The sequence below is a fragment of the Geotrypetes seraphini genome, chromosome 3 (assembly GCF_902459505.1).
Source record: "Geotrypetes seraphini chromosome 3, aGeoSer1.1, whole genome shotgun sequence".
Taxonomy (NCBI): domain Eukaryota; kingdom Metazoa; phylum Chordata; class Amphibia; order Gymnophiona; family Dermophiidae; genus Geotrypetes; species Geotrypetes seraphini.
The window spans coordinates 300,820,419-300,835,568 of NC_047086.1; the positions used below are offsets into that span (position 1 = coordinate 300,820,419).

The following is a 15,150-nucleotide window of genomic DNA, read 5'->3' on the forward strand; positions in this document are numbered from 1 at the left end:
CAGAGGAATGCCCTCCTCCCCCTCATGGTTACAGGCAGAACTGCACCTATGATAAGAAGGTGGCAGACAGCCCCACTTGAGCGATCAGGGAAGCGAGCTCTGAAAAGCTGGAGCCTTGCAGCAAGGATGGCGGAAATGTGTCCCTGGGCCAGCTGCATGTGGCGGTTCAGCTGCAGTAGCCGACCCTTGTGAGTATCACAGTAGCTGCCTACTCGGAGGGGTGGGGGGGACACTTGAGCTCGTTAAAAGGGGGCCTAGGCTGTGGAATGCGAGGAATGTGCAGGAGATAGGGAACCGCAATTAAAGCGATCGTCTCACGCCCTTAAATGCGTGATGCAGAGATGTTGGATGGAGTGAGGGCAGGAGTGGGGAGTTGCCGCCGTGGTTGCCACCTCCGTGCTTAAGGTGCCTCCATATGCGCAGTAGAAGGAGCCAGCATTGCCTAGGAAGGGCGATAGGGAAACTGACGCTGGCTCCTTCAACTGTGCATGCGGGGCCACGGAGCTACGAATCACGGACGCAGGGATCACAGAGTTTGAAGTGCGCATGTGCGCTAAGGGTTTTCTTATGATAGATTAAATGTTGCTTTTGTGGGTAACTATGTACTCATAGTTAGACCCAAATAAGAAGATTGTGGAAATGAGTTTCAATGATTTTGCTTTTTTTAAAATAATTGGGTTCTGGCCTGTGCCTGACCCATAATTTGTAAAGACCAACTTATCTTGATTGCTGCTGCTCATAAAACATTTAGATACTGCTTATATATTGGTGGTGTAAATGAAGATCTAAGTGCAGTTGAAAGATACAATCAAACTTTGGGGTATTTTGCTCATTGATTTAAATTCAGAACTAATGAGAACAGGATATACAGTATAAGTATTCACTTAGACAGACTGAATTATTTAGTATAGAGTGTCTGCAGGAACATTCATTAGAAGGACTAGCATTCAGGATATTCTACTGCTTGGTAAGAGTCTGGCAAGATGGTTCAATTATATGTTGCTAAAAAAATAAAATAATATTGTAATGTCGTGACAAATGGGAGACATTGCACTTGAGACCTGAATGCTATATTAAAAATCAAAAGGCTAAAAAAACAAAACAAAACAGTTAAGCTTATATTCACTAGTTTTACCAAAATACGAGGATGCCAGGGGATGTATTGGGGTGGTAGCGGCAGGTGGAATTCGGCACTCCTTCTGCCATGAACATTTGGGGTTGGGGGGCTTTGGGGGTTCTAGCAGAAGGGAGTGAGCATCCCTCCTGCTGGTTGTCTTCATGAAGGGGACAAATGGGTTCCCTTCTGCGGCTGCTAAACTGATCATGGCAGGGAGATTCCCTTGCCGCAATCAGCTCAGCGGCCACATCTATTTGAAATGTATACCAGCATTTTGCTGGCCTACATTTCAGGCGTTTATCGTGGCCCTATGGAGATACCTAGGCCCATCTAAGCTCGCCTAAGGCCACTTCTGGGCGAGCTTAGGCGGCCCTACATGCCTCCCTGGGCTCGCAAAGATGTTTACAATGTAGGCATCCTGCCTCAGGATGTTGGTTTTTTTTTTTTTTTTTAACATGCATCACGATTGCCTTGATAGACAGCAGTAGGATGCCTACCGCTGCCTACAATCGGGATGCCATTTATAGAATTTGCCCCTCACTGCTCCCGAACCTTAGCTGGTTGAGGTGGAGATGTTCTACCATCCAATGCTAGGGAGACTGAAGAGGATGACAAAATGCTCACTACCCCAGAAACAACTCCAACTTCCTTAGGTCTTAGATGTAAATCCATGGGGCTTACCAGTTGAGCAGGTCCACTCTTTATTCGATTTTTTATTCTGTTTCCCCATGAACTCAGCCCCAGCAAGGGCCCTTTGTGACATCACTGTGCATCACTCTGATCGCAGCAGTGCCTGACTCTCATCAAGATGGAATACAGACAGAAGGTAATCCTAGAACTTTCATTCCTCAGTTTGTGAAGAAGAGCTTTTCCACAGAAGAGGAGCCAAAGCAGAGAGGGCATTCCAACAAGTGGATTTAAGCTGGATGTGTGATGTCACATCCTCAATCTATCACTTTCCACTACAACTGTCCTCGATGTTTTCAAACATGCCATATTTACACCACTCCTCAAAAAACTTTCACTAGACCCTGTCTGCCCTTTCAACTATCGTTCTATCTCCCTCCTCCCCTTCTTATCCAAGCTACTTGAACATACTGTTCACCACCATTGCCTTGACTTTCTGTCATCCTTAGCTATTCTTGACTCACTCCAATCAGGTTTTTACTCCCCCTGAACTCTACTGAAACTGCCCTCACTAAAGTCCAATGACCTGTTCCTGGCCAGATCCAAAGGTCTAATTTTATTCTCATCCTTCTTGATCTATCCTCTGCCTTTGACACTGTAGACCACCACCTTCTCCTTGATATCCTGTCCTCACTTGGATTTCAAGACTCTGTTCCTTGGGGCGTGGCTTGGAGCCGCATTAAGATGGTCAGGTGATTGTGCAGCTCCTTCATAGCAGGTTAATTATCTGAAAATAAAAGCTACAGAAATTATTATTTTTGACTGAAATTGAGTTTCTTGAGCATAGGATGGCATCGGCAAAACATTTGAAGGGGGAGATGGTGAGTACAAGCGCTGGATGTGCTAAGAGATCAAAAACAGAGCCGGCAGTGATTCCTTCAAAAGTTCCGTTGCTGGGTGATGACAGCTGTTATATTATTGCTGAGCTCAGGCAGATAAAGGAAATTGTATTGGGCAACTCGAAGAAGATTCAGGAGGCAATCGATGAAGTGGCTAGCCTCACAAGGCGGATGGCAGTAGTGGATGTTAGAGTGGAGCAATTGATTTTACCACTGGCTGCTTCTAATTTAGTAGTGGCGGGAGATTTTAATGCTGTTATGGATCCTTTAATGGATAAAAAACCTAGTAAAATTATAAAATCATTAGGTTTGGATAATTTTGTACAGTCTTCAAATTTAAAAGATATATGGCGTATTCTTCATTTTAATGATCGAGAATTTTCTTTTTGTTTCCATGTTCTTAAGTCAACTGATACAAAACACAGCAATAAAGATAATTTCAGGTTCAAAAAAATTTGACCATGTCACACCTTTGCTGCAAAAAGCTCACTGGTTGCCAATAACATATAGGATTACATATAAAATAGCTCTTCTAGTCTTCAAGACAATTAAGACCAATACACCGGCATTTATAGATAGGCTTCTGATTCCATATAGTTCATCAAGAGTTCTTAGATCATCCTCACAGTCTACCCTTAACGTTCCCTCCTTGAAAATTATCGGAACACGCCGTGCTTCTATTTTTTCTGTAACAGCTCCAATGATTTGGAATTCTCTTCCTTTATACTTAAGACTCGAACAAGATTTGCAGAAATTTAAGAGTAGCTTAAAGTGCCTTCTTTTTAAAGAAGCCTTTAACTGAAAAAAACAAAGTTCATTCAAGAGGTAATACTTTATGATTTCTACCATCTCTAAAACAAGATTTCCAATAGCTCTCTCATTCGATCCCACTTCTACCACTAATCTTCTTCCTCCTACCCTCCTAATGTACTTCCCTTTTATGTACTTTTTCTTCAAAAATTGTATTTCCTCCCCTCTTTCCTATTGTTTCCCGTGGTCTTTTAAAAGCAATTACCCCTGTTGGTCTAATTAATATATTATGTATAAGTGATTTCTTTAAAATCTCATTTTTATCTTTTGTACAACGCTTTGTAATTTGGAAAAGCGTTTAATCAAATAATTTGAATAAACTTGAATAAACTTGAAACTTTTTATTTCAGATCATTTAGTGCATCAAGTAACACAAGCCTCTATTGATCCTATCATTATGTCTGATCATGGAGGGGTGTGGGTGGAATTTAATGTTATTGGTCAAGACAGTAGTAGACCAGTTTGGAGATTTGATGATGCATTGCTTGCAGATCAAAAATTTTGTGAAGAATTTCAACTTAAAATAGATGAATATTTTCAATTTAATAATATAGAGGAAATTTATGTAGAAACTTTGTGGGAAGCTTTTAAGATAACTATGAGAGGGCAAATTATTTCGTACTTAGCTCATGTTAAAAAACAAATAAAAAAGCAATTTTTTAGTTTAGAACAAGAAATAAGACTTCTAGAGGCAAAATTGGTTGAAAAATGGGAGCATTCTACATTACAAGCTCTTTTAAAAATTAAATGTAAATATAATGAGATTTCTTCTAAATTAATCAGAAATGATATTTTTTCGCAGCAAGCTTTGTATTATGGAAGCTCTAATAAGGCGGGAAGATTATTGGCTAATTATCTTAAAGTAAAGAAAAGGAAAGCAAAAATTAGTATAATCAAAGATGAAAAAGGAGATATACATTCCCAAATTGGAACTATTTTAAAACAATTTTTGAAATTTTATAAAGCCCTTTATTCTTCTGAGCCTTATATAGAAAGGGAAAAGGATGGCTTTGAATTTTTAAATTTAATTGAGGGTCCAAAGGTTCCTGATCATATAAAAAGAAGTTTAGAAGAACCTATATCGCTAAAATAATTAAAAACAGCATTGAAGTCTCTTAGAGTTGGGACCGCTCCAGGTGGTGACGATTATACTGTAGAGTTTTATAAGTCTTTTCAAAATACCTTGTTACCCCATTTATTAAATTTATATTTGAGTCAACTGAATAAAGGTTGTTTTACAGGTACTATGGCAGAATCATTAATTATTGTTTTGCCGAAGCCAAATAAAGATGTTATTTTGGTTTCAAACTACAGGCCTATTTCTTTAATTAATGTTGATGGAGAATTGCTAGCTAAGCTTTTAGCCTTACATTTGAGAAAGGCTCTTCCTTATATAATTGGAATGCACCAAACGGGCTTTGTTGCTCACAGACACTCTTCTAATAATACTAGACTGGCTCTTCAGATGTTATATTTAACAAAAGACTTAAAAGACCCAGCCTTCTCTGTGTCATTGGATGCGGAGAAGGCTTTTGATCAATATTCAACAGGTAGGGGAGATACAGGGTATTCTGTATTCTGGGAAAGAATATAAGGTATCTGCTTATGCAGATGATATACTGCTCCATTTGAGGAATCCTGAAACAACCATTCCATGTTTGCTTGATTTGATTGAGCAATTTGGGAAATTCTCAGGATATAAAATAAATTGGAATAAATCTGAAATTCTTCCTTTAAATGTACATTGTGTAAAAGGTTTATTTGACTCATTTCCTTTTATTTGGAAGGAGGAAGGAATAAAGTATTTAGGTATCTGGATAAAAAACACATTTGAGGAGACAATGAAAGTGAATGAAAAAACTTTATTACAAAAGGTCACAGAGCTGTGTGAACAATGGAATCCGTTGCATTTGTCTTGGTGGGGAAGAGTCCAAACTGTTAAGATGATGATATTGCCTGTTGTTTGTTACCAAATGGGTATGATACCAGTTTTTTTTCAGGGGTCTTTTTATAAAAAGTTAAACAGTATCTTGTCTAAATTTATTTGGCTGGGTAAAAGGGTAAGAATTGCTTTAATATCTTTACAAAGGCCAATTGCGGAGGGTGGGGTAAATTTTCCAAATTTTTATAGGTACCATCAATCCTATATCTTGCGTCAAGGAATGTATTGGGTCCTCCCAGAACTCATGGAAAAGTTACCTGATTGGTTATGGTTAGAATGGCAGCTCATGTTTCCTATAAGGCTTCGTCATCTTCTCAGTATTAAAATGCTTAGGTTACGGAAAAATAATAAGATTTTAATGGACACATGGAAAACTTTAAGATATGTTAATAATTTAACACCTCTTCCGATTCAAAAATCTACATGTCAAAATATCTGGCTCAACTCCAGGATCCAAATTGGCGGGTTTAAGATTGTCTGGAAGGATTGGATTAAAGTAGGTATAAGAACTTTAAAAGATGTTATATTTGAGGGTAAATTGCTGGACTTTTCACAGTTGCAAATAAAATTTGGCCTTGATAAAAAACAAAGTTATAAATGGTTGCAACTGAAGCAGGCCATTCAGGCAGGGTTCCCTGAATGGAAATCTCTCAATAATCATTTTAGCTTAGATTTCCTATGCTTTCAGGCAGATTTCTTGGGTCACCAAGCCGCGCAGTGGTATAAATTATTATCTGGCCTTGTAAAGAAGAAACCAAAGAGTGGACTTAGAGATATTTGGAGCATTGAGATTAAGCATCAAATTAATGCGTCTCAATGGCCACGTATTTTGTCCTGGAGGATGAGGTGTACAATGTCTGCATCTATGAGGCAAACAAGGCTTTTCCTGTTGCATAGAGCACTCTGGACCCCTTTTCGTTTACAAAAATTGGACTGCGCTAGGTCTAATAGATGTTGGCATTGTCACTTGGAAGCTGGTACTTTAGATCATTTATTGTTTTATTGTCCATTAATTAAAACTTTTTGGTTGTCAATTTGGGATCAAATAAATCAATTGCTTGAAAATTATGTAGCATTATCTTATGATACAATTTTGTTTGGCATACTGATGAGAGCTAAGCCTCAAATATCGGCTAATAATAATAAGCTTTTAATGATTTTAACTGGAGTTGCCATTCAACAAATAACATATAACTGGAAAAATTGTACCGTTTTGGTGGAACTCAGTATGTCATATATTTAAAATGGAGAGAGCGTTGGCAGTACAAAAAGACTATTATCATAAATTTAAGGATGTGTGGGGGCCATTTATAAGTTATTATAAAGAATAATTTACACTTTTCCCAAGTTTTAATTTTTTTTATTGTGGAATGGGAGGTGGGTTTTTATTAACAATATATTCTAATGATAAGATATTATATTTATGTGGTATATCTATTTTGTTGGAAAAGTGATATGGGAGGGGGGAGGGTTAAATTTTCTTGTTGAAAGATTGCTGATTTTCAAGTGATGCTGTATCTTACGTGTTTGTTATTTATTGTACACTTGTTGTAAATTATAAATGAATAAAGAATTAAAAAAAAAAAAAAAAGACTCTGTTCCTTCCTGGTTCTCTTATCTCTCACATCGCACCTTTAGTGTATGCAGTGATGGATCCTTCTCCACTGCTATCCAACTATCAGTTGGGGTACCCCAAAGGTCTGTTCTGAGACCTCTTTTTTCCATTTATACTCATTCCCTTGGTGCTCTGATCTCCTCCAGTTGTTTTATATCACCTCTATGCTGACGATTCCCAGATTTACCTCTTTACAACAGAAATCTCTACAGGAATCCAGGCCTGCCTGACACTGCTGCTTGGATATCCTGCTGCCACTTAAAACTGAACATGACCAAGATTGAGAACTTATCCTTCCCCCTAAACCTACCTCTCCTCTCCCCCTCTCTCTTTCTCAGTGGGTAATACTCTCATCGTCCCTGACTCACCAACTCGCAACTCCAGGGTCATATTTGACTCCTCTTTGCTCAAATCCAACAGACTGCCAAAACTTGTCATTTCTTTCTCTACAACATCTCCAAAATTCGACCATTCCTCTCTGAGAATACTATCAAACCCTTATCACCTCTCGCTTAGACTACTGCAATGTACTTCTTAAAGGACCTCCACATAACCATCTCTTCCCCCCTTCAATCTGTTCAAAATTCTGCTGCATGATTTATAGTCTGCCAGTCAATATTCCCACATCAGCCCCTCAAGTTACTTCTTTGGCTCCCTATCCATTTCTGCATATAGTTCAACTCCTACTGACTTACAAGTACATTCACTCTGCAGTTCCTCTATATTTCTCCTCTCTTATCTCTCCCTATACTCCACTCCTGGGACTCTGTTTATTGGGCAAGTCTCTCTTATCTGTACCCTTCTCCTCTACTGCCAGCTCCAGACTACGTTCCTTCTCCTTTGTTGCACCTTACGCTTGGGATAGATTGTCCAAGTCAATATGTCATGCTCTATCCCTGGTATTATTCAAATCCAGACTAAAAACCCACCTTTTTGAGGTTGCGTTTAACTCCTAACCCCCACTCACTGCAAAGTAACCATGCCTGAGAAATTCCCTAACCCTCTATTTGACCTGTTTGTTTAAATTGCAAGCTCTACTGAGCAGGGACCATCTCAGTGCTGAGTATGTCTAGCAGTGCTAGAAGAAATGATAAGTAGTAGTGGTAGTAATAGTATGGGAAGGGATCAGAGAAGACAGCACTGAGAAGAACTGATTGAGTGTATAGGAAAGAATGGAATAAAAGAAGATGTAAATACAAAGGAAGAATGAGGTAAACCACATGGAGTCTTCATAAGAACCTTGAATTTGATTTACTTAACAATAACCAGAGTAAATACAGATCAATGCAGCATTTCTTACTTACTTGAATAACATGTTTTACACGATGATCCGTTTTTTGTACAGAAGCAACATGCTCTTTGTACCATTTAGATTCTGTAATATCCTAGAAGAAAATATATCTTCTTAATTGAGAACAATATGCTGAGCTAATTGAAAAAATTGCAGAGACCAAAGATTTTGAAATGACAACGTGAAGATTTGGAAACAGTAAGAAAGTCTTAGGAAATAAACAATGGGAAAAATAGAGACGAGAAACCAATGTGTATGAACTTAAAATAGTCTGAAACACAATATCCTAGATCAGGAAACAGTGTAAATTTGATAGACAGATAAATTCAAATACAGAAATGAAATCCCCATTTCAATAAGTTCTGAATCTTGGAAACATATCACCAGTAATTGGAAAAATTACAATAATTTTAGCTATACATTCTGGTGGAATTCGTTGTGCCACATTTACAAAATGGAAAGAACAATTGCTATACAGAAAGGGAATTATAATAATTTTAAAAAGATTTGGGGGTCATTGACAAATTATTGTAATGATTAGACATCATTTTCCACTGACAGTATATTTATACATAGGGGAGGGGGATGTTATAAAGTTTTATTAAAGGTTTAATCAATAGATAAGAATACAATATTTATATGATATTTTTGATTGAAATATTTGTGGGAAGGGTGGGTGGAGAGGGAATAAATTTATGTATTTACAATGACAATAGAAAGAAATTCAAGTGATGTGTAAAAGTTTTAAATGATGTAATATTGTGTACTTGATGTAATATGAAAAAATGAATAAAGAATTTGAAAAAACAAAAAACATTTCTGATTAATTATTTTTTCCTATATTATAAACAAGGCCTTCTCTAAATTATCCAAGAACTTGAATTTACTAGCTGACCTAGAAAATTGTTTAAACACCAAGCCCAGATCTGCAGTGGTGGTGGTGACTAAAATAATTTAAATGTTGGACATTGCATTTAAATTATTACATATTTGTAGCACTCAGTATATAGTCACTTTTGCTGTCACAATCTGCATTATGGCGGCAATTCTATAAACCCCACATAAAACTACTGGGTGATATTAGATTCAAAATCTAGTGTCCCAAAATGGTGAACCATTCAACAAAAACAAAAACAAGGGGCACTTATGATCATAAATATCTTTATACGTTTACAAGAGGAGCTCAGAACCATCAGTTGGTAAGGAAATCACAATCAGGGCAAAAATACCCTTTTAAATGTGTTTCAATATGTCTATCATTGCTTCATCTCGAGTTTGTATAAAATTATTTCAAATGATTTTAGCACTGGTTTTCAAATATAGTAATTTCTGGATTGGTAATAAATGTTCGTAGAAAAACATTTTTTTCATAAATTTTTAGAATATGAACTTCAACTTAGCTCATTTCTGAATCAAAGCGGTAATAATAGTTGTCTCACTGTGGCGGGATCTTACGCGTTTCGCCAAGATGGCTTCTTCAGAGAACCCGCTTTTGGTGATGAACATTCAGAAGGAGAGCTTCACTTTTCTATAACTCTCCTGACTCCTCCAATTTCCGGTTTCAAGTGACATATTGAAACACATTTAAAAGGGTATTTTTGCCCTGATTGTGATTTCCTTACCAACTGATGGTTCTGAGCTCCTCTTGTAAACGTATAAAGATATTTATGATCATAAGTGCCCCTTGTTTTTGTTGAATGGCAATTCTATAAAGTCAGTACTAATTGAGTTTGCCCTCATATGAGTATGAATAACCTAAGATTGTGATGAGCGTACAAGCATGCACCATGACATGATGATGCGTACTTTGCTAGTGGGTGTGCACAGGAGCAGAGCATTGCACAGATTGTGAAATACCTCAATCTACAGATGTACTTGTATAATGTACATGTCTTCATTTATACTTGCTCTAGCGCCTACATTCTAGGTGTGTTCTCTGCCACTTACACTAATACTGGCCAATATTCAAAGTGATTTAAGCGGGCAGGAGCTTCTCCTGCCCGCTTAAATCATCTGGGGCTGCCCAACGTACAATATTTAGTGGCACTTAACGAGGCAGTGCAACTGAATATCAGCTCTGACTAACTCCTCTAAAAAGTGCGCTGATTTGGGGCAGTACAGAGGGGCTGCACTTGGGTGGAGCTGACAGTATTCAGTACTGGGACCTACACAGCAAAGCGGCTGAAATTAAGGCAGTTCAAAAGCTGTCCTAAATTTGGCCACTTAGCTTTGTGGGTACCGATGCTGAATATTGGACCAGTACCCATATAGCTTTAAAATTTTCCCCAGGCCCTATGAACTCCCTTGTGATCCCTCCCTCCTCCATACCAGTAGTGCTGCAAGGCTGTCATGAGAGGGGATCAGAGAATTTTTAAGTTATGAGAGTTCCAGCCGATAAGTGTCTTATGCGGGCCCTGGAACCAGCATAAGCTCTGGTGGCTAGGACACCCAACATTAGCACAGGATATTCAGTGACATTGCCTGCACATGTCCTGTTACTGGATAACCAGGGCTACTATTTAGCTGATGCCAATCAGCATTTAAAAAAGCACTGACCACTGCCAGCTGAATATCTACCCTGTATTTTATAAAGCCAAGTAGGCACCTACTTGTCTTTATATAATAGCATCTAGGTAGGTGCCTCTGTCTATAGAGGATAGTTTCGGGGAAGGGGTTGTAGAGCATGAGAGGGCTGTCCCAAATGTCCCCATGGTGCCCTATTATAAAGTTAGCTTCCACACATCTGCTATTGAGCAGTCTTAAACTAAAAGTATAAATTATCCATATAGTACCTGAATATTGCCACCATACAGATAATTTCTTAGTATTGCATTTACTTCTTTCTTCCATCACCCCTTCACTATAGAGATAGTACTGGCATGGCCAGATATATTTTCAGCCCAGCATTATACCTACATCTACAGATAGGGAGATTATTCATTTATTGGTCACCAGTAAACGCTTGGCTTCCTTTAAAAATTCATCCCTAAATATTCTGGGTAAAATTTTGAAGTTAGACCTTTGTATCCAGTGCAGATGATGGTTTACAGGTACAGTCCTTAACATGAAGACCAAGTTCAGACAGTTTTAGAATACTTGAGCAACCTGCATGATATAAAACACACATTACAACAGAAGTACATAAGTATTGAGATTTTAAAAGAGTTTACAATTATTAACTTTCTTTGCTAAGAACATGAATAGCTGCTTCTGTATAACAAATTCTGATTACTGTGACCATTATTAAAGAATATAGAGAAGCAGATTTCAATATCAGATCTGTATACCTATATCTATCTATCTACTGTATATATATTTGGGGCAGTGGAACACTTTTTTGTTTGGGGGTTTCTAAGCTCCACCCCAGACCCCTCCCCATAAAAATAGTCCTAATTGTAATGCTATTTCTTCCATTCATTCTTTATAGTCACACAATATATTATTAATATATAATGGTAACCACAAATTTAAACTACACAAAGCATAATGAAACATCTGCATTCCTTAATTCCATGTTCTGAAAGGAGTTTTTCCTCTCTTTCTCCCTTAAAACAGCTAATACAACAAGGCTAATCAACCCCATTCTACTTCTATTTAAGATTTCAAATATTTTTATTGGAGTTTTATCAAATACAACTGAAAGAGAATAATAACAATTCAAATGTAACAAAGCTAAAACAGGACTAGCCAAAGGCACGATATAGTACAATAATCAACAAAAAGTATCTTGGGTCAGGTAGTCGTACCTGGCAGTCCCATCAGGGGCGATATGGCAATCTGGAGAGGAAAGAAAAGAGAAGAAAAAGAGAGAAAAAGGGAGGGGAGAGTCTCCCAGATGCAGAAAGAGATCAGTCATCACAAAAAAAAAAAAAAAAAAAAAGAGGCACTAGAAGGAGATAGGAGCAGGGCGAGCATCTTAAGTGACAGAACAGAGATGTATTGTCAAAGTCACAAAGAACATGAAGCAAGAAATAGAAACGATGGAGATGTTATATGGAGAAATGTTGTATTGGGTCCCAGATCTTAGATACGATAAGTTGTCTATTAGAGAATTCAGCTGCTTTCAATTCGTAGGAGTGTATCAGTAGTACAGTATTCTATCAAAAGGTAATATTAAGGGAATCCGCAGATTTCCAATTGTGTAAGATCATTTGTATCGTGATAGCGATCAGGATATTAAGTAGAGAATTTTGGCAAGACTAAGGTTTTCATCAATAGCTAAAGCTCTGAAGATGAGGATATCCATTGAGAAAGCTGAGCGGATAGGTAGAATTAGTTTAATGGTACGCCAAACTTGGGACCAAAAAGTGGTAAGAATGGGGCAGGCAAAGATCATGTGTCGAAGGTCTCCCATGTCTGAAAGACAATGCCAACAGAGGTTCGAGTCCCTCAGGCCCGCATGGAACATTTTGTTAGGAGTCCAAAAGATCTTGTACGATAGAAAATACAAGGACTGAGAAATACTAGAAGAAGCCGTAGGACGAAGAATTTTGTTGAAATAGTGTTCCCAGTCCTTGTCCGTACCACTCCATGTCGTGTCCGCAGACCAGATGTCAGTAGACTTCTTAGATCTTGGGAACAGGTGGGATCTTAGTTCCTTATAAAAACGTGACATAGAGTGGCCCAGTACTACACTCAGAAGAGAGAGCGTCGAGAATGTGGATGTCTGCGAATAATCGATGATGGAAGGTGAACATTTTTTCAAGCAGTGAGAGAGTTGGAGCCAACGAAAGCATTCAGAAGGGGGAATGGCAAATTTGTCCATAATCTGGGAGAAAGAGAGGAGGGAGTTATTTTCCAAAACTTGATTGAGTGTCCAAACCCCTTTATCTATCCACATATGCCAGTGAATAGGACATTTATCAATCAGAAGATTGGAATTGTACCAGAGAGGAGATGAAGTGGTATGCCATCGATTTTTATGAGATATGGAATCGAAGTGGTTAATTGCATGGATAGTGGCACGGATAGTGTGGGAAATGTTGGAGAGCACATGAGTAGGAGCGTAGGGTAGGCAAGATAGCGGAATAGGATGGACCAAATGTTGTTCTATAGAGAACCAAGCGGAGTAACAGTTGTCCATATCAGGAGTATGTATCCAGAAGGAGCTATATCGAAGGAAAGAAGCAAGATGATAAAGGAAGAAATCAGGAAAGCCCATCCCCCCATCAGCTTTAGCAGATTTAAGTATTTTAAGGGCAATATGAGGGGGGTTTTTACACCAGAGATAAGTAGACAATTTATTTTCTATGGTCTTGTAGAATTCCCTCGGAGCCAGTTTGGGAAGCATAGAGAGGTAATAGTTAATAATAGGGACTATTGTCATCTTTATAGCCTCCATACGTCCCCACCACAATAGAGAAAGGGGGGGACCAATGGTAGTTATGGCAGTGAGATTAAGTGACATCATAACGTCTCTATCCTGATGAAAAAGGGTTCCGAGATATTTTAGGGAGGAGTGAGCCCAGCGGAAGGAGACAGAGCCGCAATCAGATATAGATGTGTCATTATTCAAAGGCATGATTTCTGGTTTATCCCAATTGATATGGTAGCCAGAGACGAAAACGCGGAGACTACTTGGAGCAAAGAAGGGATAGAAGAAGCAGACTTAGAAAGGAATATAAGTAGATCATCGGCATATGCCATAGTTTTAATTTGCAAAGGACTGACAGGAATGCCCATGATGTCCTGATGGTGACGAATAGCTAAAAGAAGTGGTTCAAGGGCTAAATTAAAAAGGAGGGGACAGTGGACATCCCTGGCGAGTTCCCCTATGAAGAATGACAGGCGTGGAGAGAGAATCGTTAATGCGTAACCTAGAAAAGGGTTTGGTATATAGCAGTCGGACCCATTGTACAAAGTCTGAGCCACACCTGAACCATTGAAGAGTGGTGAACAAGTGGGACCATTCCACCATGTCAAAAGCCTTCTCCTCATCTAAAGAAATAGCTACCATTGGAGAGGAGGAAGAGTGTGCAACATCTATGACTACATTGAAAGTGCGGGCGTTGTCACCAATAAAGCGGTTCTTCATAAACCCGACCTGATCTGGATGTATAAGAAAGCCTAACATTTTATCTAATCTGGAGGAAAGAATTTTAGCTAAAATTTTACAATCCGTATTGAGAAATGAGATGGGTCTATAGTTTGCTACATTGGTCTCATCCCTTCTGGGTTTGGGAATTACAATAATGTGAGCCTCCTCAAAGGAACCCTTGTAGTCTGGGAAATAGAAAAGATAATCATAGAGAAGTTTCAAAAAAGGAACAAGTTCAGTGGAAAGTATTTTATAAAGTTCTATGGGGTAACCATCAGGTCCGGGAGATTTATGAGATGAGAAAGATTGAATTGCTTCCATGATTTCAGATTCTGTAATAGGAGCACCAAGTTTATCAGATTGAGAAGGAGATAAAGAAGGATGGGGAAGATTCCGAAAAAATTCAGGGACGGAAGTAAAGGATGAGGAAGAAGAGGATGCATAAAGTTTCTTGTAGAAAGTTGCAAAAAGTATAGATATAGAAGCATCATCGGTGACGGAAATACCATCCTCCCTAACAAGTGCCGCAATTCTGGAACATTGTTTATGGTTAGCTAGATATCTGGCAAGATAACGACCAGATTTATTGGCAGACATATAAGCACCCGATTTGGAAATCAAAAAATCCTGTTCAGCTTTGGTCCGAGATAAAAGATTATGTTCAACTCTTTTTTGTATTAAAATAGTAGAAAAATGTAATGAGTGTGACTGGATTTGCTGGGATTCCAAAAAAGAGATGTCCCGTTCCAATGTATTCAAGGTGGAGGAATCGGCCTTCCTTTTCCAGGATACGTAGCTAAGAATTTCTCCCT

At 38.4% G+C, this 15,150-nt stretch overlaps 1 protein-coding gene across 1 annotated transcript in view; it reads right to left on the reverse strand.

Moving 5' to 3' along the window:
- The window catches only part of LOC117357752, a 245,966-nt gene that overhangs the window by 148,055 nt on the left and 82,761 nt on the right, over nucleotides 1-15,150 (reverse strand). Inside the window, exons 6-7 of the mRNA XM_033938800.1 lie at nucleotides 11,321-11,406; nucleotides 8,315-8,395 (exon numbers count right to left, since the gene is read on the reverse strand). Of these exons, the coding sequence (XP_033794691.1) occupies nucleotides 8,315-8,395; nucleotides 11,321-11,406 (167 nt within the window). The remainder of the gene's footprint in view (nucleotides 1-8,314; nucleotides 8,396-11,320; nucleotides 11,407-15,150) is intronic.